General features: G+C 39.2%; 1 protein-coding gene across 4 annotated transcripts in view; it reads left to right on the top strand.

The window, feature by feature from the left end:
- The window catches only part of ANO5 (anoctamin 5), an 83,353-nt gene extending 57,241 nt beyond the window's left edge, over positions 1-26,112 (top strand). For all 4 annotated transcript variants that reach the window (XM_067558181.1, XM_067558179.1, XM_067558180.1 and 1 more), the window contains 12 exons: positions 165-270; positions 366-426; positions 2,289-2,440; positions 7,094-7,168; positions 8,004-8,226; positions 11,058-11,227; positions 14,633-14,730; positions 15,066-15,196; positions 17,618-17,823; positions 18,406-18,587; positions 20,698-20,803; positions 21,747-26,112. In XM_067558181.1, the coding sequence (XP_067414282.1) occupies positions 165-270; positions 366-426; positions 2,289-2,440; positions 7,094-7,168; positions 8,004-8,226; positions 11,058-11,227; positions 14,633-14,730; positions 15,066-15,196; positions 17,618-17,823; positions 18,406-18,587; positions 20,698-20,803; positions 21,747-21,971 (1,735 nt within the window). In that variant the 3' untranslated portion in view covers positions 21,972-26,112. The remainder of the gene's footprint in view (positions 1-164; positions 271-365; positions 427-2,288; positions 2,441-7,093; positions 7,169-8,003; positions 8,227-11,057; positions 11,228-14,632; positions 14,731-15,065; positions 15,197-17,617; positions 17,824-18,405; positions 18,588-20,697; positions 20,804-21,746) is intronic.
- The last annotated feature ends 840 nt before the right edge of the window (positions 26,113-26,952 follow it).

The raw sequence follows: 26,952 nt of genomic DNA, 5'->3' as shown, positions 1-26,952 counted from the left end.
TTTCCCTGACTCCGCTACAGGTTATGTCAGTGGATGTAGCCTTGGCACGTCATCAGCAAAGCTAAAAACACTTAAGTTTGAATAAGTGAAGCTTTGACCTTTTTCTAAAAGAAATGCCATGTAGAGCTTCTGAAGAAAATGTAAAACCATCTTCTCCTCCTCAGCAAAGAAATATGTGATCCTGCGATTGGAGGAGAGATCATCATGTGCCCTCTTTGTGACCAGCAGTGTGAGTACTGGAAGCTAAACACCACATGTGCATCCTCAGAGGTCTGTATCTAACTCTGCAATTATTTATCATGTTCTGCTTTATTTAAAACTCTTCAGTCACTGAATTGTCCTGTCCCTATGTGTTTCTCTTGCAGTACTCCCATTTGTTTGATAACGTGGCAACACTTTTTTTTGCAATTTTCATGGGCATATGGGGTGAGTACATTTGATAATAAAGTTTAAATAAAGCAATAGGGAGATATTGACTAAACTTTCAGGGACATTGGGAAAGCTGTTCTGTTTTGCCTTTAAATCTAGAAATATTTACCCGATCAAAGAATAAAAGTAATCTAAACTTTGCAGAGGAATTGCTCTTTATAAAAATCATAACCTAGTACCTTATGTAACATACATACCTTGTGCAATACAATTAAAAGACTGTGTTTTTGCATAATTGTTTATCTGAAGGTCATGCCTAATGTTACAATTATTTTCTTTTAATAACCTAATTTGTTGTGAACACAACTCTAATTTCTTCCCTACATGACAGCAGGTTTTACACACTTGTAAGCAATTCAAAATGTGTTCTCTCCTCTCTCTTGGTCCTTGCAATAAAGTTTCTCTTTCTGATCTCATGAAGCAAATTTTGTCCACTTCTGATTGATGGCTGTTACAAGCAGAAAGTGATAAATAGGCTCAAAGATGCATTATTGTAGGTAGCCTAAGGACCAGGACCAGTCCATTGTCCCACTTTTGCACAAGGGAAGGTCAGACAACATGTGTATTTTGATATTCAGAAGACAGATGTATTTAACAGAGTTGTCTTCTCTGTCATGAGACTTCCTGTAACCTTGTCTGTGTCATTGTTTTATTCATACCATTTTGCACATGCACTTTAGGTACAAAATTCTATTGACTTGAATACTTGTTCTTTTGTTGAATTCCATATGCATCTTTGTAAATGTCTGTGAGAGCATGCTTATTATTTCTTGTTATTTACCTTAGTTAATGAAGTGTGTATTTGGGTGACTAAAACCTGGAAGAATGTATCAAATATGTTAGCTTACAAAAATAACCATACTACAGAGCTTTCATTATCCCACGAAGGTCTATCTATCATATGTCTATTTATCATCCTAACATCTAGGCACCATCTTTTGCACTGGGATCTTTCAGGAAATTTCAGACTAAATAGATTTTTTTAAACCTGTGTTCCTCAAGATCTTTCTGACTTTTAAACACTGTCCCTTGAATGGCATAATACAGTGGTAGAGCATTCTGGAAATACAAAGGTTTATAGAGAAGAATGACACTCTCTCATTGTGTGTGTTCAACCCACAAACTCTTACCAACTCAGATACAGACATTTCAGATTATCAGAGGTGTACAGCATTTTAGATCAGTTTGTAAAAGGCTTTTTTGAAGTTTTTTTAAAATGCCTCATCATTTTTATATAAATATACACATAAGCCTCTACACCCTCCTATTTCAAAAAGAAAGTTCTTAATCCAAGCTCTCTTGACTTTCTAAGAAGCATCAAAAGCTCACCATCTTCAAATTGCCATCTTATCAAAATAACCCATCTTTATCAAAATAAAAAAAGAGCAGCTGATGTCTCATGGAAAACTTTTTCAGTAGAATGTTTTCCAAGCAGCTCTGCTTATCTATAGTAAAGATTCTCGTGCCCAAAGGGCTGATCTGAAATATCCCAGCTCATTGGTTAGTTCTGTGTAACTGCTCATGTGTTTGAGCCAATCACTGTAATAGAATTTGTGTCTTATCTAGTGAGGTAATGAGGGCTTGCTACTTCGTTATCCTGCTCTCTATCCATATTTACACTTCAATTTACCAATACATATAATTATTCCATATTACAGCTCTTAGCACTGAGCTTTATTGTGTAGCTGACATACTGAATGAAAACCAGGCAAATCATATTGAGAAAGGAAGTAATAGAATAGAGACCATGAGAGAGAGGAGAAAGGGATGGTTTAATTTGGGTGGTATGTAGCACCTAGCAGTCAGTTCATCTTTCCTAAGGTGGTTTGCTCTTTTTTCTTGACACTTTTCACTCACAGTTACACTTTTCTTGGAGTTTTGGAAGCGGCGACAAGCTAGACTAGAATACGAATGGGACTTGGTTGATTTTGAAGAGGAACAGCAACAGCTCCAACTGAGGCCAGAATATGAAGCCAAATGTACCAAAAAGAAAAAGAATCATGTGTCGCAGGTAATTTAAAAAAAATGCTCCATATGTGAAGATGTCTGTTGGGTGGACATCTAAATGAATGAAACCTTATGATAAAATTCCATACTAACACTTTTTTGTAATGTGATGATTCTGTCTTAGGAACTAGTTAGTATCTAATTGCTGAGTAAAGATCTGTTACATAATGGTGGCAGTGAACCACTTGCATGAGGGCAAAGCAGACTTTCAGGTACTGTATCTACACAAAGCAATGAAGCAAGTTCTGCTGTCTATTACACCAGGAGCAATCTGAAGTAAATCCACTGAAGTCAGTGAAATTTTCTCTCATCTACTGTGATGTCTGAGAGCTGGTTGAAAAATGGATAAACACGTGGACATAATGGTAATGAAGGTTATAGAAAGAACCAAGACACAGAGAGCATCAAAAAGATTTTGCAAACACTTGGTGAAATTATTTTCCTTGGTTTTCATCAGAACGATTTCTGAGAGAGTTGGCATATGGAACATTATAGGACTAAATTCAGTCAACCCACACCCCACGCAACCTTACTGAACACCTCAGGTGTAAGCTAGAGCAGAATCTGGTCCTATAACTTGTCATTTGTTACTTTCTTGCAGCAAGTAGCTGCATGTTGAGTATTGAAGTTTTCACTTTTCAAACGAATGTAATGTAATCTCACATGCGCTCTCTCACACACACACACACACACACACACACACACACACACACACACACGTATGTATGTACACATGCACTCAATATAGCTAAGGAGAAACAATCAACAGATGTTTGCTATCTACATGATAAGGAACACTGCAAAGCAATGGAAAGTACAAGGTATAGAGATAGCAAAAGTCATGCTGGCTTTGGGGTTTCCTTGCATTACACATTTTTGTTTATTTAAAGGAATTGCTGAATACAGAAGTGATGATACAGCACCTTCCTGTCTGTTTTCAGTTGGAACCAAACTTTAATTTTTCCAAATTGAAGAAGACACATTTGTTGTCTTCACTGCAGAAAGCAAAAAAAGCTCTATGCAAAACACAAATAACTCCTCACACAAACAAGATGCAGAAAAGGTGGGTAGGCGTTGTGCTTGCTAAACTGATAGCTAAACTTGCTTGTGTTAAATGCTGGGAGGTAAACATTGCTGAGGCCTGTGATCTGAGTCTGAATTTTAATTTGGGATGCAGTTAGGTATTACATGCTTGTTAGTTGTTCACTATCATTATATTTTTAAAGCAGTAGTAAATTTGCAGGTCTCTAGAATATATGATTGATATTTCTTGCATTCTGGAATAGCCTCTATCATCTTAAAATGGACTGTTTTAGTCACACACCTTGTCCCTGAAACTGTTTTTAAATAATTTCTTTTCACTAGTCATGCAAGTGGATATATGTTTTCCAGAGGGAGAAATCCAAATTTAGCCATGGCTGTTAAAAGAGCATAGTGTTATATGAACAACATGGCCCTTCCTTTCAAACCGCCTTTATTTTTAGGGGATATATTCGTTGGTCTTTTTCTCACTGAGAGTTTTTCTACTTTCCTTTATGCAATGGCACCATTGTCATTTTTATACCTCAGTGTGATATACACTCCAATAGCGAGAGGATCTCTGGCGATCATGCAGCATGACTGCTTGAGCACAGTGCCATGACTGTAGCTCTGTGGAGGTTTTGTTTTTAAACTTATCTAGAGAACACATTTCAGGTGAGTAACTGTTTTTGCCTACTGGATCAAACTAATTGGAAAGGAATATCTGCCTGTTTAGTAATATATGTTGACCTGTGTCCCTGCCTGTACTTAGGGCTAAATACTTTCCCTTCTTGCATAACTCCACAGTACCCACAAAGCAGTCGAATCACTGTAGTTCTGCTGTGTAGGAAGAAAAGGCCATGGGAAAGTCACATAACTCTTGTGTCCTGCAAAGCAGTGTGCTGCATTCTCACTGTCCATGACAGAGCATTGTGGGTTTGAGACAGGGAAGTAAGTGCATGACTAGTGGACAGTGATTATGTACATCTACTAGCCTCAACCCCCAGGATTGGGTCAGGGAGGATGAAGCAATCACAGATGCTTATAAAGTCTATGGGCTATAGTTGCAGCATATCTTGAGCAGACTTGCTGGGTGCCATTGGTCTCAGAGAAAGGATTCCATTGCCCCCAAAAGCATGGTTGTCCCTGTACAAAACTGTTCATTCAGGCTTTGTACAAAAGACCAGGAGTTGGCCGTCAATGTATTTTCTTGTCTCAGACATGAAAATCCAGTAAAGCATTACAAGACAGAACAAGAAATCAATCTACAACTGTTTTTTTTTCTTTGAGCATATATCGATAGTTGCCATTAAAAGCTCAATCACGTTGTGATCCTTTTCTTTATGACAGAGAGCATTTGTTATCTTTGCAGATTATCAGGGGCTTTGTAGCAATCCTTGTCAGTGTTCAGCCATAGAAAACTATGCAGGTTTTCAGCCACACTGCAACTTAATTTCCTTTCATTATCTAATGTGTGATACTGAAAGTGAGAAGGGATATTGGTTTCAAATAGATTAATTCTGCAAACTGAAAAGGCAATATGGATACAGTTCACTGAATTTGCAGAACACTGAGTCTAGCTTTGCTTCAGTTATAAAACCAATTTCTCATCACTACTTGCAATGTTTCAAAGTCTTTGCTCCTCACTGAATACACTGATGCAGAAATTACCCATTGTGAGAATGTAATCTTCACCTTGCTTGCTTTTTCTGCAGAGTTAGCATCACAGTTGATGGTGAAAATATTCAACTAGTTCATAGCAGGTCAAATTCTGCTCTTATTGACTTCAGTATATGTGTAAATAAAGGAAGAATTTGGCCCAGAAATTTGAAGGCTTGGTCACTACACAGCATCAGTATCTGAAATTAGTTCTTAAGTAGCAAACTAACTGTGCGTCAAATAGCCTAGAATGGTTCTGAGACAGTCATTCCTAAAACAAAATTGTGTATACCTTATCAGAAATACTTGCTTAAACTGCACATTATGGGCCTAAATAAGTCCTTGAGCATCTGTTTACATCTCACATTAACTTCAATTGTTTTTATAATTCTATTAAGGAGGAAGCCTTTTGATTGTATGTTATTCCAAATATAACTTTATGCCAACCAAGCTGCAAGAATGTTCAGAATTACACATAAAAGTTCATTATAAGTACATTTGAGACAGTCAGATCTCTCACCTATAAATGTTCAGCACTGTACACTTCAAATACAAACTGTATCTTTACGGACAAATTGGTCTTCAGCTGTTTGAAGAAGGTTGTCATTTTCTCAGACATGAGCACCCCTGAGATAAAATTATTGATACTGAGCGAGTGACCCAAAATAAAATGCTTTTCCCAGTTATACTGGGATTAGTTCATTGAATCCAATAAAATTACTCTGTATTACATCAGTGTAACTGAGAGCAGTAGTTGGTCCAAATTTTGTGGTTTGGTATAACAGAAATAAAGTAATTTCAAGAAAATACCTTAGGTCCAATACTACCTAATTTCAAAACAAATTTATCAGTAGTTATATGGTAGTAGTATTATTATTTGTATTGTGGTTATGCCTAGAGACCCCAGTCAGGGATCAGAGCCCCATTGTGGAAGGCACTGTACACAGACATATGAGAAACCAGTATTTGCCCAAAGGGTTGCACACTATGGAGACTATGCCAGCGGGATAGCTTTGTCATGTAGATGCGCCAACACCAACAGAAAGGGGTTTTTTTTCTGTCCAGTGTAGAAACACCACCTCCCTGAATGAAATTATCTATGTCAATGGAAGCTGTCTTCTTTCGACAGACCTGTATCTACACTGGAGAGTTATGTTGGCATAGCTATGTCAGTCAGGGCTATGGTTTTTTCACACCCTTGATCAACGTAGCTGTGCCAGTATAACTTTTTCAGTGTAGACCAGGCCTGAGTAACATCAATATCAGATTATTTGTGCTGTAATAATTTCTGTGCCTTTGGTATTAGCCCTTGTTAATTCATTTGATCTGATATTCTAGGAGTTAGAAATGGTTGCTAAAAAGAGGACTTTCCATGAAAAAGGGAAATTGGTCTTGTGCTATATGGGAATAATCTTCTGGGTAATGTATAGCTGCATGATAGTTTAGTTAGATTGGCAACTAATAAACTTAACCATTTCTTCAGTGGAAAAAAATATATGAAGGAGTGGAGTAAGATGCTTTGTGGCTGTGTGGAACGACTTAGGACATCCAAATAAACATTTATTGTAAGAAACCTTAACATGAAAAACACTGAGAATGGTAGTGAAATTTTGAAGCCAGAGCTGTATTACAACTGACCTGGCTCTACAGTAGTAATTCTCTTCTGTTCACAAAATCAAATACTGGTAATTGAAGAAAACAAACAATCATCTTTCAGGCGCTGTGACTGATTTTGTTTAAACTTTTCTTCCTGGTTATTGGCTTTATTATTGATACTGTTTATTGGCCCCTTCACATCTGATTCCTGCTACCACATGCAAACCATGCCACATACATTTTTCAGAATGAAGGGGGTTAAAAATGATTTTCCCAGGATGTTTGCTTCCTTTCATACAGCTGTTCAAAGCGTTGTGTGCTGCTTGAGATAGAAATTTGATTGTGGATTGTGAACTGTGCTGTGCTTGCTTGACTGTTTCAGGAGATGGAGCCTTATTTGCCTTTAACTAGCCAGGCTGTACGGTTCTGCATCTCAGGAACTACAGTGTTGTTCTGGGTGAGCATCTTTTTGAATCATCACTTTAACATGTATTACAGTTGCTGATCTTCACTATCACATTAGCATGTATTACAGTGTTTGTTGTAGGTCTCCCAAATAATATTATCCTGCATGTTTCCTGCTGTCATGCAAAGTACACTTTAATTTATAAGGAGAAGATAAAGATCTTGGCGATCTATCAGTAACTAATGATTTGGTGAGTTTTGCTAGTTTAGGGCCACATTTCACCATGGCTCACACCCTAGTGTAACTCAGTTATCTTTGAAAAAAATCTATTTTAAGGCAGAAAACTGCATGGATTATCATGTTTAAAAATAAAAGGGCATTTTTTTTGCTAAGATCAAATGTTGTTTCAATTTATATATATATTATATATATATAATGAGTTTGCAGGGAGATGGACTATATATTACTATCATAATTATTATGAATTTATTTCTACTACCATGCATCTAGGAGCGCTAGTCATGGAGCAGAACCCCAATGTGCTAGATGCTGTACGGACACAACAAATAATTTAACAGGTCTTTTCCATCTCTGAGTCTATGGTCCAATGTCTTTGCTCATGTGTATTTTGAATAGAATTATTAAATTGTCTGAAACTCCTGAGCTGATAAAATACTTTTGGTGGATTATGTAACTAATATAACAGGCTATTTCATCTGTTTAATTTTTATATCAGTCCTACTGAACTCATAGCTGAAACAAAAAGAAAAAAAAAAAAAAAAAAAAAAAAAAAGCTAAAGCATGACCGTATGAATTTCAGTTCTTAAAGTGTTTGCATGCAGTTGTGTTGTGCTATAAATTTACTTTACATCTGTCCTTTCCTTAGATCTCTCTGATCATAGCTAGTATGATAGCTGTGATAGTGTACCGTCTTGCAGTCTATGCTGCCTTTGCCAGCATCATGGAGAATACACAAACTCTGCAACCCATCAGTGGATTACTCACCCCACAGCTGGCAACTTCAGTCACCGCATCATGCCTGAACTTTGTCATCATCATGATACTGAATTTCTTATATGAGAGAATAGCTGTTTGGATCACTGATATGGGTAGGCAACTTGCATGAGGACATAATTGTAAGGGAGACATTCTGCTCTTATAATGGAGTCACTAAAAGTAGAATCTGCCTATCAGGGCCTGATGCTGCTGTCCTTGCTCATGAACAGTTCCCATTGTACCCAGGCCCTATAGGTTTGTGGTGAGTCTGTGTTTTGTAACTATGGCTATGCTGGGCAAAGTTAGCAATTTCAGTCTCCTTGTGTCTGAATAGCTATAATCATAGGTGGCTTTGCCTTGTTATGTGTTTGTTTGTTTGTTTTAAATCATGTTTGCACATGCTTAAATTATTCTGACACCAAGGCAGTCGTCGTGTTCTGAGCATCTAATTAAAAAAATTATAATTGTGTAATATTAGAGTCTTCAAAGCAAGATCAAGCCATCTTTATTTAGCAGAATTTCCTTTAGAAATCCTGAATATGAATTAACTATGATTCTAAAAATGAAGCACTGTTTTCTACATCAAGTTTTGCAAGTAGGACAATTATACAAGTTAAATAAGCATGCTCCTTAACCTAATTTTATTGGGTACAATTGTCTCATCCAGATTTGTACAGATGGATCTCCCTTATGGAAAAGGAGCAAAGTGGGGAAAGCTTCCACAATACCATCTCCCTTACCTCTGCAGATCCCAGCAAGCATGCAGGGGAGGGAGCGGAGACTAGACAGGCTGAGGGTAGAAACAGGTGGACTTAGGGTTTGTCTCATCTTTTTCCTCATGGCTGTGACCAGGTGGGGGTCCTTGATAGTGCATCTCCAATACACCCAAGCTCCCCAGGAACTGAAGGATATTGCTGGTGGTCTATCGCCCACATGGGAGTTTCCTCTCTGACGGCCCCTCTGTGTGTTTTTCCCAGGAGGAGGTTTCTTATTTTTCAGCCTGTGGAAGGTGCTTTGCAATACACAGAGAATGAGTATGTTGCAGAATGTTCAATTTTAACAAACAAACAAAATACTGTCCACTAACATGCTTGTTAGTTTATGAACTAACACTAAAGCATCCAGATAGTCTTTAAATCATGGCATCATATTTCTAGATTTAAAGACAGGAAGGTGTCTGTCTTGGAGCATGTCAGAGACTTTCTGTGGACTGGACTGTGCACTGTGAGAGTGCAGCTCGCTTTGCTGCTGTCTGTCTTCACATGCTTGGTGCTTACATACCCCCTATGGATGATAGAATCAGTGGGAGTTTTGCCATCAGCTTCAGTGTGACCAGAACTGGGCCATGAAAACTACATCTAGAACTGTAGTTCTGTGTTGCTTCCCTCTTTGGGCTAAATTTGATTGTCAGGCTCTTAACGTTCATTTCTCTCTCTGTTCAATAATAGGATAATAGGTGCAAATAAACTACTAAGATAACCACTTGCATATAAGAGAAAATGATTCCTATTTAATTTGTTTTTTCATCTTCAAATTGCATCCTGTTAAATTCCACTAAGATGTGCGTGAAAGCTCAAGCCATCATATTTTTTATGTCTGCACAGTTAATATCAAGGACTAATTCCTTGTCTGTGAAATACCATTGACCTCTGTAAATTAGCTCAGACTGTTTTGTGGTGATCAGCTAAAATCAGAAAAGATCATCTCTGACTTCTTCACTTTTGTTTGGCTACTGCCCTCTAATGATCAGAAGAGAATCTGCACTCTGCTAGGACTCTTCATGCTTTAGTGGAAGAAAGGAGTATGAAACATGGACTGTATCTGTCAAGAATGTCTTTTAACTCATTCCTGGATTATATGTAGCAATTAGGCCAAATTTTGCTCTGAGATGCACATGTTTGACTCCAGTGGTAATTAAAGTTTGAGGACAAAATTCGAACCCAAATACAAAATGTGTCACTTTTGGTAGCTTTAAGACAGGAGTTCCCAAACATTTCCCTGTTGTGACTCCCCTGTTTTTGACTGTCTAATTACTTTCAAGCCCTTTATGGGGCTTGAAAAATTATTTGTCACGCCAAATTCAGCAACATTGGTGCAGGGAATTGCAAAGTAGCCTTTTCCGTAAGCCAGCTTAGTCCAGTGTGTCTGCAGGCAGATTTGGCCCACTGCTAGCCACTCTGAGTTCTTGCGCTTTATTTTTCTCTCTCCTGCTCAGAATAGTTATTTATCTAAAGATATTTTACAGTTCATTTTACCAATGGAGCCATTTAGTGCTTTCCACTATAGAGAAAAGCAAACATGATGGAAAACATGATTACAAACCGAGCAGAGTCCTCAGTAGCACCCTAGTGGTGTTCACACCAGTGTGTTACCTGTTTGGTTCAACTATATCCCTGACAAGTAGGGAATCTTCTTGCTCTCTCACCCACCGTGGGTCTGACTTTGAGAGGTGCTGATCACGTAGAGCTTCCACTGACTTCACTTAAGGTTATGAAAGCATAGTACTTTTGAAGATCTGGCCCTATAAAACTGCAGCAAGTGATTCTTTTTCAGAACACAAGAGAGATTCTCTGTGCTAGGTGTCAATTTTACTGCCACAATGGAAACCTTCTCACCCTAGTGGGGCACAACTAACAGTTTGGGCAAAGATGCTCTAAGGAATTTAGAAATGAAAAATCCCAAGGTCAAGCTGGTGATGATAGCCAGTATGTGGAAAGGGGGAATCTGACCTGATTAACATTTCTAGAATAAGTCTCATTTCCCTCCCTGCTCAAAGAACTGTGCTGAGCATAGAGGATATGCTGTCTGACAACAGGAATGCCAGCTGCTGACCCTAATGTTTTTTCCTGAGATGTTCGAGTGCTGTGGATGACAAACATTTACGTATCTGCATGTTTGAGATGGGGTAAAGGAAATTTTAAATCTGTTTGTTTTGATTTCACAGAGATCCCAAAAACTCACCTGGAGTATGAGAACAGACTCACTATGAAGATGTTCCTGTTCCAGTTTGTCAACTACTATTCATCCTGCTTCTATGTGGCTTTCTTCAAAGGGAAGTTTGTGGGATACCCTGCCAGATACACATACATGTTTAATCACTGGAGAAACGAAGAGGTATGATTCATCTGGGCTTCAGGATGAGGATATATAATAAATACAGCTGGCCAGATCCTCACCTGGCCTCAAGGGGATGCAGGCGGTGAAGTTTCTAGATGTGGGAAGGTGCTTGGAATAAGAGCTGTTCTAGATGTGGGAAGGTGCTTGGAATAAGAGCTGCTTTAAACTGGCACTAGGAACCGAACCAGCCTGTGACTGTTTCCAGGATCAAAGGGGTTAAAAGATAGCAGAAGGTTACCTAGAGCTCCTTCCTCTCCTCCAAAGTGGAGCTCAGGTACACCTGAAGCTCTAGAATGGCATCCTTAAAGGAGAGTTAGGGTCAGCATTGCAACACCTAACATGGAGGCACCCTGCCACCCAGTAGAATCCACAGCCCTATATTAGCTACCCGAGCTCCCTATACAATGGAAGGGGAGAGCTAGGTAGCTAAGAATGGGATTCACAGAAGCCAGCAAACTCAGAGGGGAGATACCTAAACCACACAATAGGAGATGCAGAGGAGAGCGGTATAGACTAAGCTCTGCTGCTCAAAAGGAGTTAGATGCTGCAGGGAGGTGCCTGTCTCCACTCGGGGTTCACAGCTGTGAACCCTCTCCCGGAGTTAGGCACCTAAGCCAAGTCAGTTCTTTCTTGCCAAAAAATGATGGTGACAGTGGCAGCCCCCTTATGCCCAGCAGCCTAATGCCCAGTGTTTAGAGCACCCAACCCACTGGACCAGAGTGTGAGAATAACTCTGTAGCTTAGCAATTAATGCGCTCTCCTGTAAGACCTGGGTTCCAGTTCCCATGACTGTTTAAATGTTGTACACAATGTGAAATAGTTTCAGCAGGAGAGATTGAGAGAGACCTGGCCCAGAATACCGTGTAGCCCATCAGTCAGGTCACTCACCTGGGAGACGGGAGACCTGCATTCAAATCCCTGTTCTGAACCAGGCCGAGTGGGCATTTGAACCCAGGTCTCTCGCATCCTGGGTGAGTTTGCATGTCACTGGACTGGTGGGTCTACCGGTGGCACTGGCATCATGACCACCTCCTTGACTGTTGTCGCAGCTTGGGGCAAATGCACCTGTATTTCCTCTCAGTGGTCCATCAAGGGCACCCAGTCTTGGTCTTCCAGCTTCCCAGCCGTTACCTTTCTTTGGGAGAGATGTGTGTTTCTCTCCCTCCTGACCAGGGTATTTCCTGGATAAAGAGTTCCCCACTTTCACTGTGTTGTTCCCAGCAAAAGACAGGCTCCCTAAGCAGATTTCTTTTTCATTCTTTTCTCAGAGGCAGTACACAGTGTAATTGCCACTGTTCTAAATTACCACACAGTTCTTTCTAAGCAAGTACATATTCTTAAGCTAAAAGCATTACGAAGAACACATATTAAAGACAATAAAAACCTACACATATGCTAATCATTTTACCAGAGATCACCCCAACTGCAACATGGGCTCTGGCAGGAGCAGTCCTTCAACCTGGGGTTTTCCTGTGGTTTCAAGTTCATCACACTCTTTGCTCTGAACAAGAACCCTCAGGAGTAAGAGAGTCTCTCATTTATCCAGCATGGCTCTTTGAAGAGATCGTGACTAGGTAATCAGCCTGTGGGTCTCTGCTCAAAGTGCACTTCAAAAGGATGGATTTGAGGTGGGTCATTTGCATTCCCCTCCCTCCCAAGTATTTCCTAGGAAACCCACTTCACACTTATTGTCCCCAAAAGACCTTTGAAGTTCCTAATATCTCCCAGAGATTTCATTAATCCTGCCTTCCTTCTAAAGAAGTTCTGTACAATCACACAATAATACACAAACAGTTTGTATTTTCAATACAAGGGCCCCAGTAGTATTAAACTTATTTCCATAAGGTTTGTCTAGGATATTGTCATATCTGTCACAGCTGTATTTTATGCGACTTCTAAGCCTGCCTACCAGGTCAGGCCCTGCAGGTGAGATAAATGGGAAAAAGCCTGGGTGCAGGATTCTGACTCCTGAGAAGTGCTAAATCCCTTTCTGGGTCTGGATGGATTTAGCACTTCTCAGGATTTGGCCCTTGCTGTTTGCCAAGAATACTAGTCTTTAACATGTCCGCTTTTTATTAGACACACCATGAGAAGTTACTGGCCTTAAACAGCATGAGGACCTTGGACTTGCTTTCCCCATGAACAAGATTATTTTTTGTAAATCATTGATGGGCACCTTAGTTATCTCAGTGATGTACTGGTTCTATTTGGTGGAGCCTCTGGCTCTGAGTACAGAGTGCAGGTAGAGGATACTCCTGTGGGCAGATTAAAGCCAGGGTAGATGGAATTGCTCACTGGCATTAAGATATCTCCACCAGCATTTTGAATACTAGGGTTAGCATCAAAGAATACACTGCTGGATGCAAGACACTTCTGAAAGTTCTGGCTTTGGATATTCATGCGTGACTGCCAGTGAAGCTATGTGTAAACCTCTGGGCAATATTTGGTATTAAGTGTTGTCTGGAGGGCAAGAGGGAGAAAAAAGCTTGTGGCAAACAAAGGGCAGCTATGTGAGCAAAGTTAGGCACTGAACTCTTCTAGATATTTTCAGAGCCAGTAAATTCTCATGGTGGCCCAAATAAAGAGCAGACATGTTAAAATCTAGTATTCTTGGCAAGCAGCAAGAGCCAAATCCTGAGAGAGACATGACTCTCTGTGAAGTGAATGGGAGTTCAGTACCTGGGATTTGGCCTCTGTAGTTAACAGTACCCTAACGGCATCTCAGTGAATTCAAGTGGGAAGGACAGGAACTGTTACTGGAGGAAGTTGGAAGACCGCTTATGACCCATCCCCATGCACCCATGCGGGGTATGTCTACATTGCAGCTGGGACTGTGCCTCCAAGCCCAGGTAGACAGATTTGTCCTAGGTCTGTTCAAGCTGGCACACTTAAAATAGCAGCGTGGACAGTGCTGCATGGGCAATGGCTCAGGCTAGCTGCCCAAGACCAAGCCCACCTGACCCCCCTGGGTCCATCTCAGTGGCTAGCTCACGCCAGTGCCCATGCCCCAGCATCCACGCTGCTTTCTTTAGTGTGCTTACTTGAGCTCAGGTAGCATGAATCTGTCTCCTGGGGTGGGAAGCAAACTCCCAACTGCAGCGTAGACATACCCAGGGGCCCAGCCTAAACCCCGTTGAGTAACTTTGTCTATAAAATGCTCGGTATATTTCAATCTTGAAATGTTTTACCTGGCACATTGCCTTTTTGTACAAAAGTACAACACAGTTTAGTCTTTTCTGATAATCTTCTTGCCGGTGAATTTTTAGCTGGGAGCTAGAGTTCAAATTACTTCTTTTCTTGAGCACTTTAAGAGCTCTTTCTTGCATTAAATTGTGTTTTATTCATGTGAAGGCCAACTTGGTAACTTGCATTATTTTTTTCCCCCAACTTCTTTCTGGTCAGTGTGATCCTGCAGGCTGCCTGATTGAACTGACGACGCAGCTCACCATAGTTATGGCCGGCAAACAGATTTGGGGAAATATACAGGAGGCCATTGTACCGTAAGTGATGCCTTACATTGAGCCGCTCAGTTTGTAGATGGATGAAATTAACGAAAGGGTTATGTGTAGCATCGTTTCACTGACCAAGCTGAGAGAAATGCTGTAGGTAAATTAACTGAATAGGTACTGAAAAGTAAATCAAATATTTAGAGTTCTAGTGGCTTCTCTTCTGTATGAGACGTTTGTAAAGGCTGTTCAGCATGGGACTACGGGTTTGGTTTCCTTTGTGGAAAGGGATGTTTATGGATCAATTTATACTGCACAATATATTCTCTAATCATGACTCCATATTTCCTCTCTCTCCCCATATTGCTCCCATTTCCCCCCACTCACAGCTGGATTTGGAATTGGTGGGGACGCAGGAAAGCCAGATGTAACCCAGAGAATTTGTATAGTCGCTGGGAGCAGGACCATGATCTGCAGAGCTTTGGAGCCTTGGGGCTATTCTACGAATATCTAGAAATGGGTAAGCTGAAAACATGGCTTTGAAAGGAGGGTAAGAAACTTTGTAATGATGGTTATAAGAACAGAGCTTTCCACTTGGGTCTTGGAGGTCGGCGTGTTCTCTGATAAGGATTGTAAATAGCAGAAAATTCACTGATAAAAGGAATCAAATAGGTTAGCCCAATAAATGGAGTTGCCTTTATATCATTATAATGCAGTGAACAAAGTTCTTGTTCATAGGCTTATATATATCCAAGAATTGTTTCTCGGATGGTGGATCTGTTACCCACACTGCAGTTCTCTAGTGCATATTCTGTCATTCTTCCCAGGCATAACTTCCACTGATGTCAGTGGAAACTGACCGTGGGATGAGTGCTAAGTGTGCTGTAAGAATTTGCACTGCAGATATGAGATCTACATTGTGGATCAGAAAATCCACTGTGATTTGGATCTGCACTAATTTGTGCTCTTATACTACCCAGCTGACCAGCAGAGGGAGCACAAGCTAACTAACTGGTACTATTTCTAAAGCAATGCTGACATGACTGACAAAAGGTACTAGTTCTCAAACAGCTGAGTGACTGAAAAACAGAAATTAAAGCCATGCAAAATCCAGAAAACACTGGAGGGGAAAAAAAACCAACAACCTATATTTGTCAAATAGAAAGGACAAAATGTGTTGAAAAGGTTTCCTGGTGGTGGCCCTCTTAATGCTACTTTTAAACTGTGCATGTAAATATAGAAATCTTGTTGGGCTCTACCAGCCACATTCTTGTCATGCAGCCATTTTTCCTTGGGCTGACATCTTATCAAATCTCACATGCCCACCGCAATCAAGCCTGATCAGTACTTGAATGGGAGACCTGCAAGGTTAAAAAAAAAAAAAAATAGCTGCTGCAGTAGCTGCTGGTGGAGGTAAAGACTTAGTGGGCATCCTTCTTTCTCCTGAATCATAATTGAACCAATGCCCCCGCATAGTTTTAGTGGCCACTCGGCTGTTGGAGATTCTGGTTTTTGGCTGTGATGGAAAATTGAAGTCCTGATCATATATGTGATCGTTAGAGAGTTCATGACCGTTTTGGAACAGCATTTAACACCAGTGTCCTGGCCAAATTTTATGTTGTTATACATTCTCCAGTGTCTTCAAGCAGATATAGTGTTTCTTTTTCACTTCCGGTGCCTAAACTATTTTGGGGTAGGGTTGGCACTGCTGAAAAGGTTGCCACATTCCACCCCAGAGGGTGGTTTCATTTTGGTGTAGCTAAAGTGATTATTTATGTATATAGTTAGTAATTTTTTAATTCATGTTAAAATTTACCCGTGGCACTAAACATATATGTAATGCATAGTACCGTAAATAAACCCAGGAATAATAGGGTCGCAAGGGAGAAGCTAAAAATAAATGTTCAACCATTTCCTGTTTGGGAATGAATTAAAATGAATTAAAAGCTAAAAGAGGTCTATAAAATAGTTATATAAATTGGAGGGCACAAGGGCCAGCAAGTAAAGTTTTGCATCAGTCAAAGTCTGGTCCAGGGGTTGGCAATCTTTTGGAAATGGGGGTGTCAGCTCTTCCCCCTGCCCCTCTCCTATGTGCCGTGGGCCCAGCGCCCTTGCCAGGGTGTGAGGCAGGAGGAAGGGGGAGGTGGCAGGGGGAGGGGGAGCTGCGGGCCAGTTTCCTGCTCTGCCCCTCCCCCCTGCTGCGGCAGCAGCATACTTGTGGGGACACTGGCCAGGCCCTCCTCTGAGGAGCCACCCCCCACTGACATCCCCGGCAGCTGCCCCTCTCCCATGTGGGCCCAGTGGTGCTCTGGCCGGGGCAGGGGTGAGCGGCTGCCATTCGGCTCCTGGTCAGGGTCAGTGGCGCACCGACCCAGCCCCTCAGCCTCCCGGCCCTCACCTGCCATGTGGGAGAGGGGCAGGCCTAGAAGAGGGGAGTGGACACCGGCGCATCAACCTGGCCCCTCAGCCTCCTGTCCTGAGTCAGGCCTCCACCTGACATGTAGGGGAGGGGTGGGGCTGGAAGGGGGGAGCAGCTGCCGTGCAGCCCTGCTTTGGAGCCGGGAGTGGCACGGCGTGCCGCTCAAAATGGTCACACATGCCATCTTTGGCACACGTGCCACAGATTGTCGACCCCTGGTCTGCCAGTCAGACTTGTACTGCTTTGTGTATTCAATCTCTTCTCAAAACTACTGAGTCTTTGAGTTATATCACACACACACACACACTTTTCTGGTTTGAAAACACATGGATACTATGCTTTTATTAGCGTTCTTTGGTAACTTAGAAAATTGGTCCTATTAATACATTCCATTGGAATCACTTTTCACTTGGTAGAGTTCTCTTGAATGCTTTCGTGTTTCAATAGCATGAATTGTGAACTTAAAGATTATTTCCCTAGAGTTCAAAACAACTGTTGTTCATTTTCCTTCCTCCCATGCAGTCATTCAGTTTGGATTTATTACTTTGTTTGTGGCCTCTTTTCCACTGGCTCCCCTTCTTGCTCTGATGAATAATATCTTGGAGATTCGCATAGATTCCTGGAAGCTTACCACTCAGTTCAGGAGGCCTGTTGCTGCCAAAGCCCATAGTATAGGAGTTTGGCAAGAAATTCTAAATGGAATGGCCATCTTGTCTGTTGTCACGAATGTAAGTAAACTAGCTGTGCTAAGTCCATTTTCTTATGATTCTTTGTTTCCAGGATTTGTAGCTTCTACTGTTTCTCATTCTGTATGGAACTTGTTGATTATGTGTATAACACCACTATCTGTGTTGGTGCTACCATGATGTTGATGACATGCAGCTTTCCATTTCCATTTCACTAGACCAGGGTAATGTGTTCACTTGACTTTCTCAGTGTCTGGCCAGCTTAAGACATGGATGAGAGTTAGTTTACTGAAGCTCAGTCCAGATAAGGCATTGACAGTACTGGTTGGCTAAGGGAAAACATAGGAAATGGCCAAGGTGACCTCATTCCTTCAGTTGAATGGTATTTCTGCCTGTTAATAAGATTCGCAATCTGTGGGTTCAGTTAGATCCTCAACTGCTTCTGGATGTCCAGATTGAAGCAGTGGCGAAAGGTGCTTTTCATAAACTGAAAACAAATAAACTGCTTCATCTAGTGTGCCAACTTCACATTGGACTGCCAAACAGAATCAGATATTTCATTTTAAAGCAAAACACTAAGTCACAGCTAATGCAGCAGCATCTCAAGTTCTGTTTCTTTTTCAGGCCTTTATTGTAGCCTTCACGTCAGATATGATCCCTCGCTTAGTTTACTATTATGCCTATTTTACAAATGAAGATTCGCCCATGTCTGGATACATTAACAACAGTCTATCTGTGTTCCAAATCTCAGATTTTCTAGAGGAAACCAAGCCTGAAAAGAATCCAGAAAACTTTCTCACATGCAGGTTTGTGGTGATTTAAAAAAATAATTCTCTGTTTTACATGCAATTTTCTAAACAGAGAGTTGAGACTTAAATGAATTAGAAAATAGATGAGCCTAATTCTTCAGTGTCAGAACTATTGCAAGATATAGCTTCCTTTAGAAAATGATTTAGGTGAGCCCACTAGCCATCAAAAAAAAATTATTTGAGTCAAAGTGAGTCCAGGTTGGCATAACTAACACATGCAAAGGCATAAAAAAAGGTGCAACACAGAAAGCAACCAACAGGAGAAACTAAATGTGTGATTTAAAGCCAGATCACTTTGTTAATTGCTGGAAATAGGTCTGAAAGTATCTAACAAAATCTAAGGAACCCAGATACTCACCACTCATTATCACCTATGAATTTGGCTCAATTTCTAAAATTGATTTTGGTCTATGTATTGTTCACAAGCAGTTTGGTGCAAGTATTCAAAATCCAAACTCTGTTGGTGAGTTTTGATTGAACACACAGTGCATATGGTGTGCTTCTGAACCTTGACTGGATGCAAATAAACCCCTTCGAATCAGGTTTAGGATGGAAGATGGGTTTTTTGCTGGACTTCACTAGTTGCGAAGGGAAGCATCAGTTTCAGTAATGAATCAGACATACTTCAGTTTTTCTTTAGATGTTGGCATCAAATTCTGTCTCATGTGCTGGTGTTCCGGTGTCATTACTTCTTTCAGTATGGCCCAGTCTAATTGTGTTGATTTTTTTGTCTTTTAAGTAAGATGCAATTTCTTTGCAGTGGACAGGGTTTGTGTGTCAGCAGTTAGCCAGTTCACTGCACAGAAAGGTTCTCTTGCCTATGATTTGGCCAATGTAATTCTGTGTGTGAGAAGATTCTTGTAGTTTCTTTTGTATCTGTGCATATGTTTGTAGGTAGACCTGGAGCTGTTTTCAGACTTTTGCTGTGCAGCTTTAGCACAACCAGGTCTCCAGCCTTTTTGACTTCTTGCTTAATATTATGTAATTCATGAGAAAACCACAGTGACCTGTGTGCACAGTGTGAAAATTGGGGTCACTTAGAGGCTAGCTCTTCAATGGTTTAGATCAACAGCTGATTATAGAGTTCTCCTTTAACCGTAGAGTTTGAGACTGAAGGATTCTGCCTCAGTTTGCCAGGACTTTGGACCAAATGTTCATTGTTACAGTATGCAAGAAATTCCATGCACAGCTCGTTTTATGGAAAATTGGTGTTGTATCCACCCAGCCATAGTGGAAAAAATACCCAAAGAATAAGGCCACAAGTCTCTTGAGAGCAGTGTTGTACTGCACCCTGTCATGATGGAGCTCTGCATTTTCAAAATGACTCTTCTGGCTGGCTTTGCCAAGGTGTTTGACATTCTGTACAGAAAGAACAATATCTGTATACACCTATTGGGACATGTTCTTAGCTGGTGTAAATTAGCATGGAATTTACCTTACATATTTTTTCCAATGGCAGAGGAATTTTTTGACCATAAGAGTTCAATATGTTGGTGAAAAAGGATGGATTTTTTTCAATAATGAAGGAATTGTGGGTAGGAGAAGGAACACCAGAGACTTCCTGAACAAAGGAGAAACACATGATTTGATGCAAAAACAAATCTACTTTAAAAAAAAACTACAGATAGATCATGACTCAGAGTAAAGCTCCAGTGGTCCATCTGTCTTTATCCTGCCAGAGATATTAATGCTGAACACACACATGCCTGATCACCCATTGAGCCCTTCATTTGTCCAGTAAATCTGGCCATTCCGACACCATTCAATCAACTTCCATTGTGTTATTTAACATTTATCCATTATGTTATGCTACATTCCATCCTGCTATACAACATTATATGGTCACCACCTGTATACAGTAGTAATCCATGTATCTCACACATCCCTAGCCATCGTCTGTTGTTGTGAACGAGGGTGTCTGAGCAAACCAGAGATAGGAACAAGTTATGAGGGCCAACCTTTTCATGCAAAAGAGAACAAAACATTTAGAACAAGATCAAAAGGTTCCTTCAATGACAACTCTCTTTGCATGTAAATGTCACTGATCTTGTGGTCTATCTCAGATTGAATATGACATTTCACCTTTACATTTATTTATATCTAACAGGTATAGAGACTATCGATATCCACCCAGCCACGAGAAGAAGTATTTACACACTATGCAGTTTTGGCACATTCTTGCTGCCAAAATGGCCTTTATAATTACAATGGAGGTATGTGCCACTCAGTCTTCTGAAATTCTGAAAAATTATGGATTCTGTATATAGTTGCTAATTTTTATGAAAGTCAAACAGAACTTCTGAGAATACAGGATATTTTCTTGCATAAGCAACACAAAGAAAATGTCAGCTGTACAAAATGAAGACCAAACCCTCAATTTTCACTCAGTCGTTATTCAGGCAAGATTCCCTGTGAAGACAAGATACTTTGAGATTTGGTCCAAAGAAAAGAGCAGCATTAAACTTTTTTATGCAAATAAGAAAATAACTAAACCAGCAGGGCTCCCATATGTGTAACTCCCACTGATTTAGCTGGGAGTGCTGCTTGTGAGAGAACTGCAGTACTACCTTCTAAAAGTGTTTTACGGTGATGAGCAGTAGATAAAATTGCTCAAGTCAATCATTGTGAGTAGTAAGACAGCCTTTTGCAAGCAATCAAAGGAGTAAGGGGATTGTTTGTGAGCTGTATCCATGGCATTTCCTGCTGTGATACTGTCAGTTCTCACAAGTTGAGCTAGGTCAACATGTGGATGGGATGTCTCCAAGAAACCATCTAGTTTCAGTAGAAAGGTGCTGGCAGTTCAGGCGGTGACACTCTTCCTCCTAAACTGGTTATAGAGCACGCTGGGATCAAAGATGGGGTTTTTAAGTGTAAGGGTGTTTTATAACCTTTTATTTGCATGCTTCTCAAATACAGAAAAATAAATGCTTAAATATTTGGAACATGACATGTTATGTTCCAGGACAATCATATTAAAATACGCTCTATTTTTAAAGGAAAAGAGAAAATTGCTAACTTTATATTAGAATACATAATAATAATAATAATAATAGCTAGCTGTTCTGTAGTGCTTTTTTATTTGAAGATCTAATTATTCCTTCATTCTCTAGTACATCATCACACTTTCCCGTGCCTTTTTTTTTCCCTCCCCCACAGCATATTGTGTTCGTTGTCAAATTCTTTGTGGCCTGGATGATTCCAGACGTTCCACCGGAGGTGAAAGCCAGAGTAAAACGTGAAAAGTATTTAACACAAAACATTCTACATGAATATGAACTCAATAAGCTGAAGCAGAAGCTGTGTGAAGGCAAAACCTATGAAAACATGGAAAAGGAAGTAATTGCCACAGAAGGAAAAGTGGAGTTATCCCAGGCAATGTAGCTGGAGAAGCTATCTGGTAGATTTTAGTCCCTGAAACTTTGATCCTTATTTATCTGTGATCTGCTCAGTATGCAGTATGTTGAAAGCCATATGATAGTTTTAACTCTTTGCTTTCAATCCAAAGATTTTAAACATTTTTTTCTAAAAGACACCTGTTACTGAGCATTGTAGGATTAGTAAATGCTATTTCTCAATTTCCCTGTTTTGTTAGAGGGTGCTGTTTTCTAGCTACCCATCCATCTGGACGATAGTTAAATCTCATGTGTCTGAAAATCAAAATATTATTTGGAAATCCTATAACACTGGTTCCCAACCTAGGGGTTGTGACACTTCCCCCCTTTCCCCCCAGAGATTGTGATCAAGTGCAAAAGAGTTATGATTACCCTGCCCTTCCCATATTGCTAAATGGGAAGAAAAGGAAGGGCAGTCCCCACTAGCTCCCAGCTAGATGGCAAGGTGTGTATTGGGGAACTTTTGCTATGGAGAAGATTGAGAATGAGTATCCTATAACATCACAACTTAATTAGCTAACAGTTGAGGCGAATGATCTTTTTTTTTTTTTGGTATCCACTACATATCATATGTAATATTTGTTCACAGGCTTACAACTTTTATGCATCTTTTGGGGAACATGTTTTTTAAAGATATATTGACTTAATTCCCCTTTGGATTTTTTTAAGGCACAGAACTAATACAGGCTAGTGAAGAAAAAAAGTAGTTTTTTACTCCTAATTATTCTCATCTACTGAAGAGTAAAGTTTAAACATTGAAAATATGTGGAATAATCTTTTAGTTATAGTGCTTTGGTCAGGGTTTGATATTTTATTTTAGACTACACACTTTAAGGAAATTAAGCAGTTCTATTTCTTAACTCTAAGACATCATTTGAAAAATTGTATGCTAAGTTAGTAGGAGCCTGTCCCGTCATATGATTTCTGACTGTGCACATGTTATCTCTGAGAATGACAGCAAAGGGATAAAATGATTTGAACTGACTAGTCAGAGATTCTTCAGGAATTAACCATAGGGCTGTGAATTTTGAACAGACCGCAGTATGGAGAAGCTCGACTGCAGTACTGAATGATCTACATATGTCATTGTGTTTGTATGTGAATGTGATTATACAGCAATAAACCTAAGTATTCCTAATGTTTTAAAAATGCCAAGTAATGTACATTTATGTAGCCATTGTCCTTATACTAGGAACCCTTATTTGTCTTTGTTTTTAATCTTGCCAAGAAGAAACTTTTTTTATTTTGTCATGGGGCAGTTCTGCAAAAGTATGAAGTATATTTGTTGTCAGCTATTTGTGCAAGTTAGCTAAAGCTGTTTATGAGCAGTGCCCTTGCTATATAATTTTAATTATTAATATTTTTATGATTTTACTACATTTTTAAAGACATATCAAACTTACAATGCTTAGTGCCTTGTTTATATGCATTTGACACGATGTGAAAATGCTAGATGTATAATTAAATGGTATAGCATATCTTAAAAGTGAATTTGCAGGCATCATGAAACTACAAACCTACATATAGCATGCATAGTGTAGGCTTAGCTTACAGTAATTAACAGCTAAAGTTACATAAGCAAAGGACGGTCTAACCTGTCTCATACTAAACTGTTTGCCTTTTGTTTGTTAGTCACTGAGCACTATTTCAACAAACTTTTATTAGCGTAACCTTTCACATATTTTTTTCCTGAAAAGTGTTGCAAAGTGGCAAAAATAAAAGCCATACAAGAAATCTGAAAGTATTAAATGTTCTTTGTTGGGTTTTTGTACATCTGCAAACTTCCGTTTGTCAGTGCTATGCAAAAGAATGGAAAGCACTGTAGAATGGACTGTGAACTGAAGGAGCAATGGACTTGCTGAATTTTCCTAAGCTGAAGTATGCTAGATAGTGATAAGTTATACTTGTCAGTAAGTATAACTTACGAATACTTGTGAGTAAGTGATATTTATAAGTTAGACTTACTTACTCACAAGTACCAGAGCAAAACCCCATCATCTGCTTTGCATTTCAGCTGAAGAACTCATTGTTTACTAAATCCACAAGTTTTAGGTTCCACTTTTGGTTTTAGCAGAGCAAACTTGTGAATCAGAAAAAAATAAATATCTGGCTAGTAAGATGATGATTATAACAAAATTTTAAATCTGTGTCTTGGGCATAACTAATATTACTGGTAGAATTTCTAATGTAAAATGTTTACCTCTAATGAACATCACATGATTCTCCTATCAGCCACGAAGGTTAAGCAGATGTACATTTCTTTCCATCATAATTCAGCAAGGTGTGCTTTAAGAACAGCAGTGGCAATTGACCACGTTTGATGACTGAATACTCACGTGGCTTCCTTCTCAGGCTTCCCAGAATCTTCCTTGACTTGGGTGTCTCCAGGGCTACTTGGTTAAATATGTAACATTGGCAATTAGTATATGTGATGAGTTGAGATTGCTCTGTAACATTCATGTAACTTGAAAACTCTGATTCATTGTAGAACTGCATGTGTAGCTAAGATAACTCTGCTGCTTAAGAACATATCTTGCAGTCTGACGTGCAATAAGCCAAAGATTCATTACAATCACTGTAATTCAGTATATGCCACAAGCACTTTGCTGCTTCTTACAGATAAACTGTAAATTAAATGGAGATTGTGTAGTATTTGTGTTATTTTCATGTTTAAATTATTTTCATAATGTTATTGTTAGCAAATGGCAAAGCATGTATGAAGTAGTAAGGTGAAAAGATACCAAATGATGATGTAACCGCTGTACAGGATGCACAAAAGGCCTGCTTTGAAGTTTATAACCAAATATGAAAACTTAGTATCCGATATTGTATTCCTGCAGATTTAAGATAGTCGGTTACTCCAAGTCTTTGAAATTAAAAAAAAAAAAAAAAAAAAAAAAAAAAAAGGCTTAGTTTGCCACGCTTGAAAAGTTCCCAGCGGTGTAGTTGTGTTGGCTTAGAAAGCAAGAGAAAGACGAAACAGAGAAATAACTTAAAGATTAGATCGCAGCACTGATGTGCAGAAGCACCAGAAAGTAAAACAAGGAAGTTGGTTTAAAACTTTACCCCATTTCTTACTTCCAGTCCATTTTCTAAGAGCATTTTCTATGTAAACTTAGACTATAGGAACATTAGGTTGTTTTCTTCACATACTGTAGTATATATTAAAAAGTGAAAAACTCTGGGATCAGCTTATTTAAATATACATATTTTACACTTTAAAGCATCACTTTTTGGTATGCACAAAAATACTATTTAAAAGACAGTAAATTTTCATGTAATTAACAGCTAAAGTTACATAAGCAAAGGATGGTCTAACCTGTATCATAATACAACTGTTTTTTTTTTGTTTTTTTTGTTAGTCACTGAGCACTGTTTCAACGAACTTTTATTAGCATAACCTTTTACATATTTTTTTCCTGAAACGTGTTGCAAAGTGGCAAAAATAAAAGCCATACCAGAAATCTGAAAGTATTAAATGTTCTATGTTGGGTTTTTGTACATTTGAATATATGGTTTTGATGTTGAAAATTAATACTGAATTTACAAAATATATATATAACTTTATATATGTATCTAAAAGTGCCCTTTAATCAAAATGAAACTAGTTCTGTATTGTAGGTACTGTAACTTTTAGGCAACAGTGGATTGCTTCAATAGAATTAGTACATGAGAAAGATTAATGTCTTTTAAGTATAAAGAGTATCTGATCAAGGAATTTTTTTCCAATATATTGGTTATATTTGTGCTATAGAAAGATTTAACGTGATGATACAAGCAAATGACCATGAAATAAGAGTGCTACCACAAAACACTATACTGTTCTTCTAGCAAATTTTATTACTATGCTTTTACTTTTTTATGTAATTATTTAATAATGTTACCAGTTTCAGACTTCAGGAAATAGTGGCAGGAAAGGATTGATTTGCTTCCTGATCTGTTTGCTTGTTTTGCTCCCAATCTGTATTGTCATGTTAAACGGACTGGTATTTTTGACTGTTAAGTATCATGCTGATGTATATGATACACTTACCCTGGGATAATTTTTTAAACATTGCATTAAGCTAATCTATGTGTACAATAATGAAATTTAAAATGCATTGGTGAATAAAGCAATGTTTATTTTTCAACTGTACTGTCAACTTTTTTTGTTAAATGTAGCTTGTTTTGTAAAATTCAGCATGTGTCTGGCGTTGAAGGGCTGAGTGTGTTCACAGTGCTTTGAAGAAAAGTGATATTTATATTATAGATGATTAATCTTTGATCATAAATTTAACACTATTTGGATTCAATAAAAATATATACTGCTGATGAATTCCTTTTAAATACTAAATGCTATAATCTTTTGGGAGAAAAGTGTGTGTTAAGAGAGAATGGGCCTATATCTTGCTTGAAAGAGCTAGTGCAAAATCACAACGTAGTACGATTTTATGTAGCTTCATCATGATTCATAAGAAACCAGTTGTAAGGGCCAAATTTTTCTTGTATGCTACTCTCTTTGCCTGATATGTACATCATATCCAAGGGGAGTATATCCCTGAATGTTTTCTGTTTACTATTTCTCAGAACCATAATGACATGAAAAAGTTTACCATACCCTCCATGTTCCTATATTTTTGCTCCTGGTGCAAACAGGACTGTGCACAAACAGACTCTCATCTCAGCCAGCTTACCTTTCCCTGCACTGTTTGAAGCAGTCTTTTTCTTCCTGAACCCAATAACTTAAGGCAATTTTCTCACTTGCTTTCAGCTCCCAGAGTCTGTTCCAGATAGATACCACCAGTGGACCACATATATGTAATTCACGTTTTTTGAAGTATTTTTGTTAAGGTATTGGATCAAATTGTGATCTCAGTTACAGTTGTACAACCCCCATTGCCTCTGCAAGAGGCACCAGGATTGACCAGTGTCAACTGTTATGACCCCTTGAGTGCTTGAGAAAGTATATGCAGTTAAGTAACTTTTGACAT

Source organism: Emydura macquarii, unplaced genomic scaffold, assembly GCF_026122565.2.
Source record: "Emydura macquarii macquarii isolate MOO-44397 ecotype Brisbane River unplaced genomic scaffold, CSIRO-AGI_Emac_v2 contig_1876, whole genome shotgun sequence".
Lineage (NCBI taxonomy): Eukaryota > Metazoa > Chordata > Testudines > Chelidae > Emydura > Emydura macquarii.
This window is presented reverse-complemented; position numbering and strand designations above follow the sequence as displayed.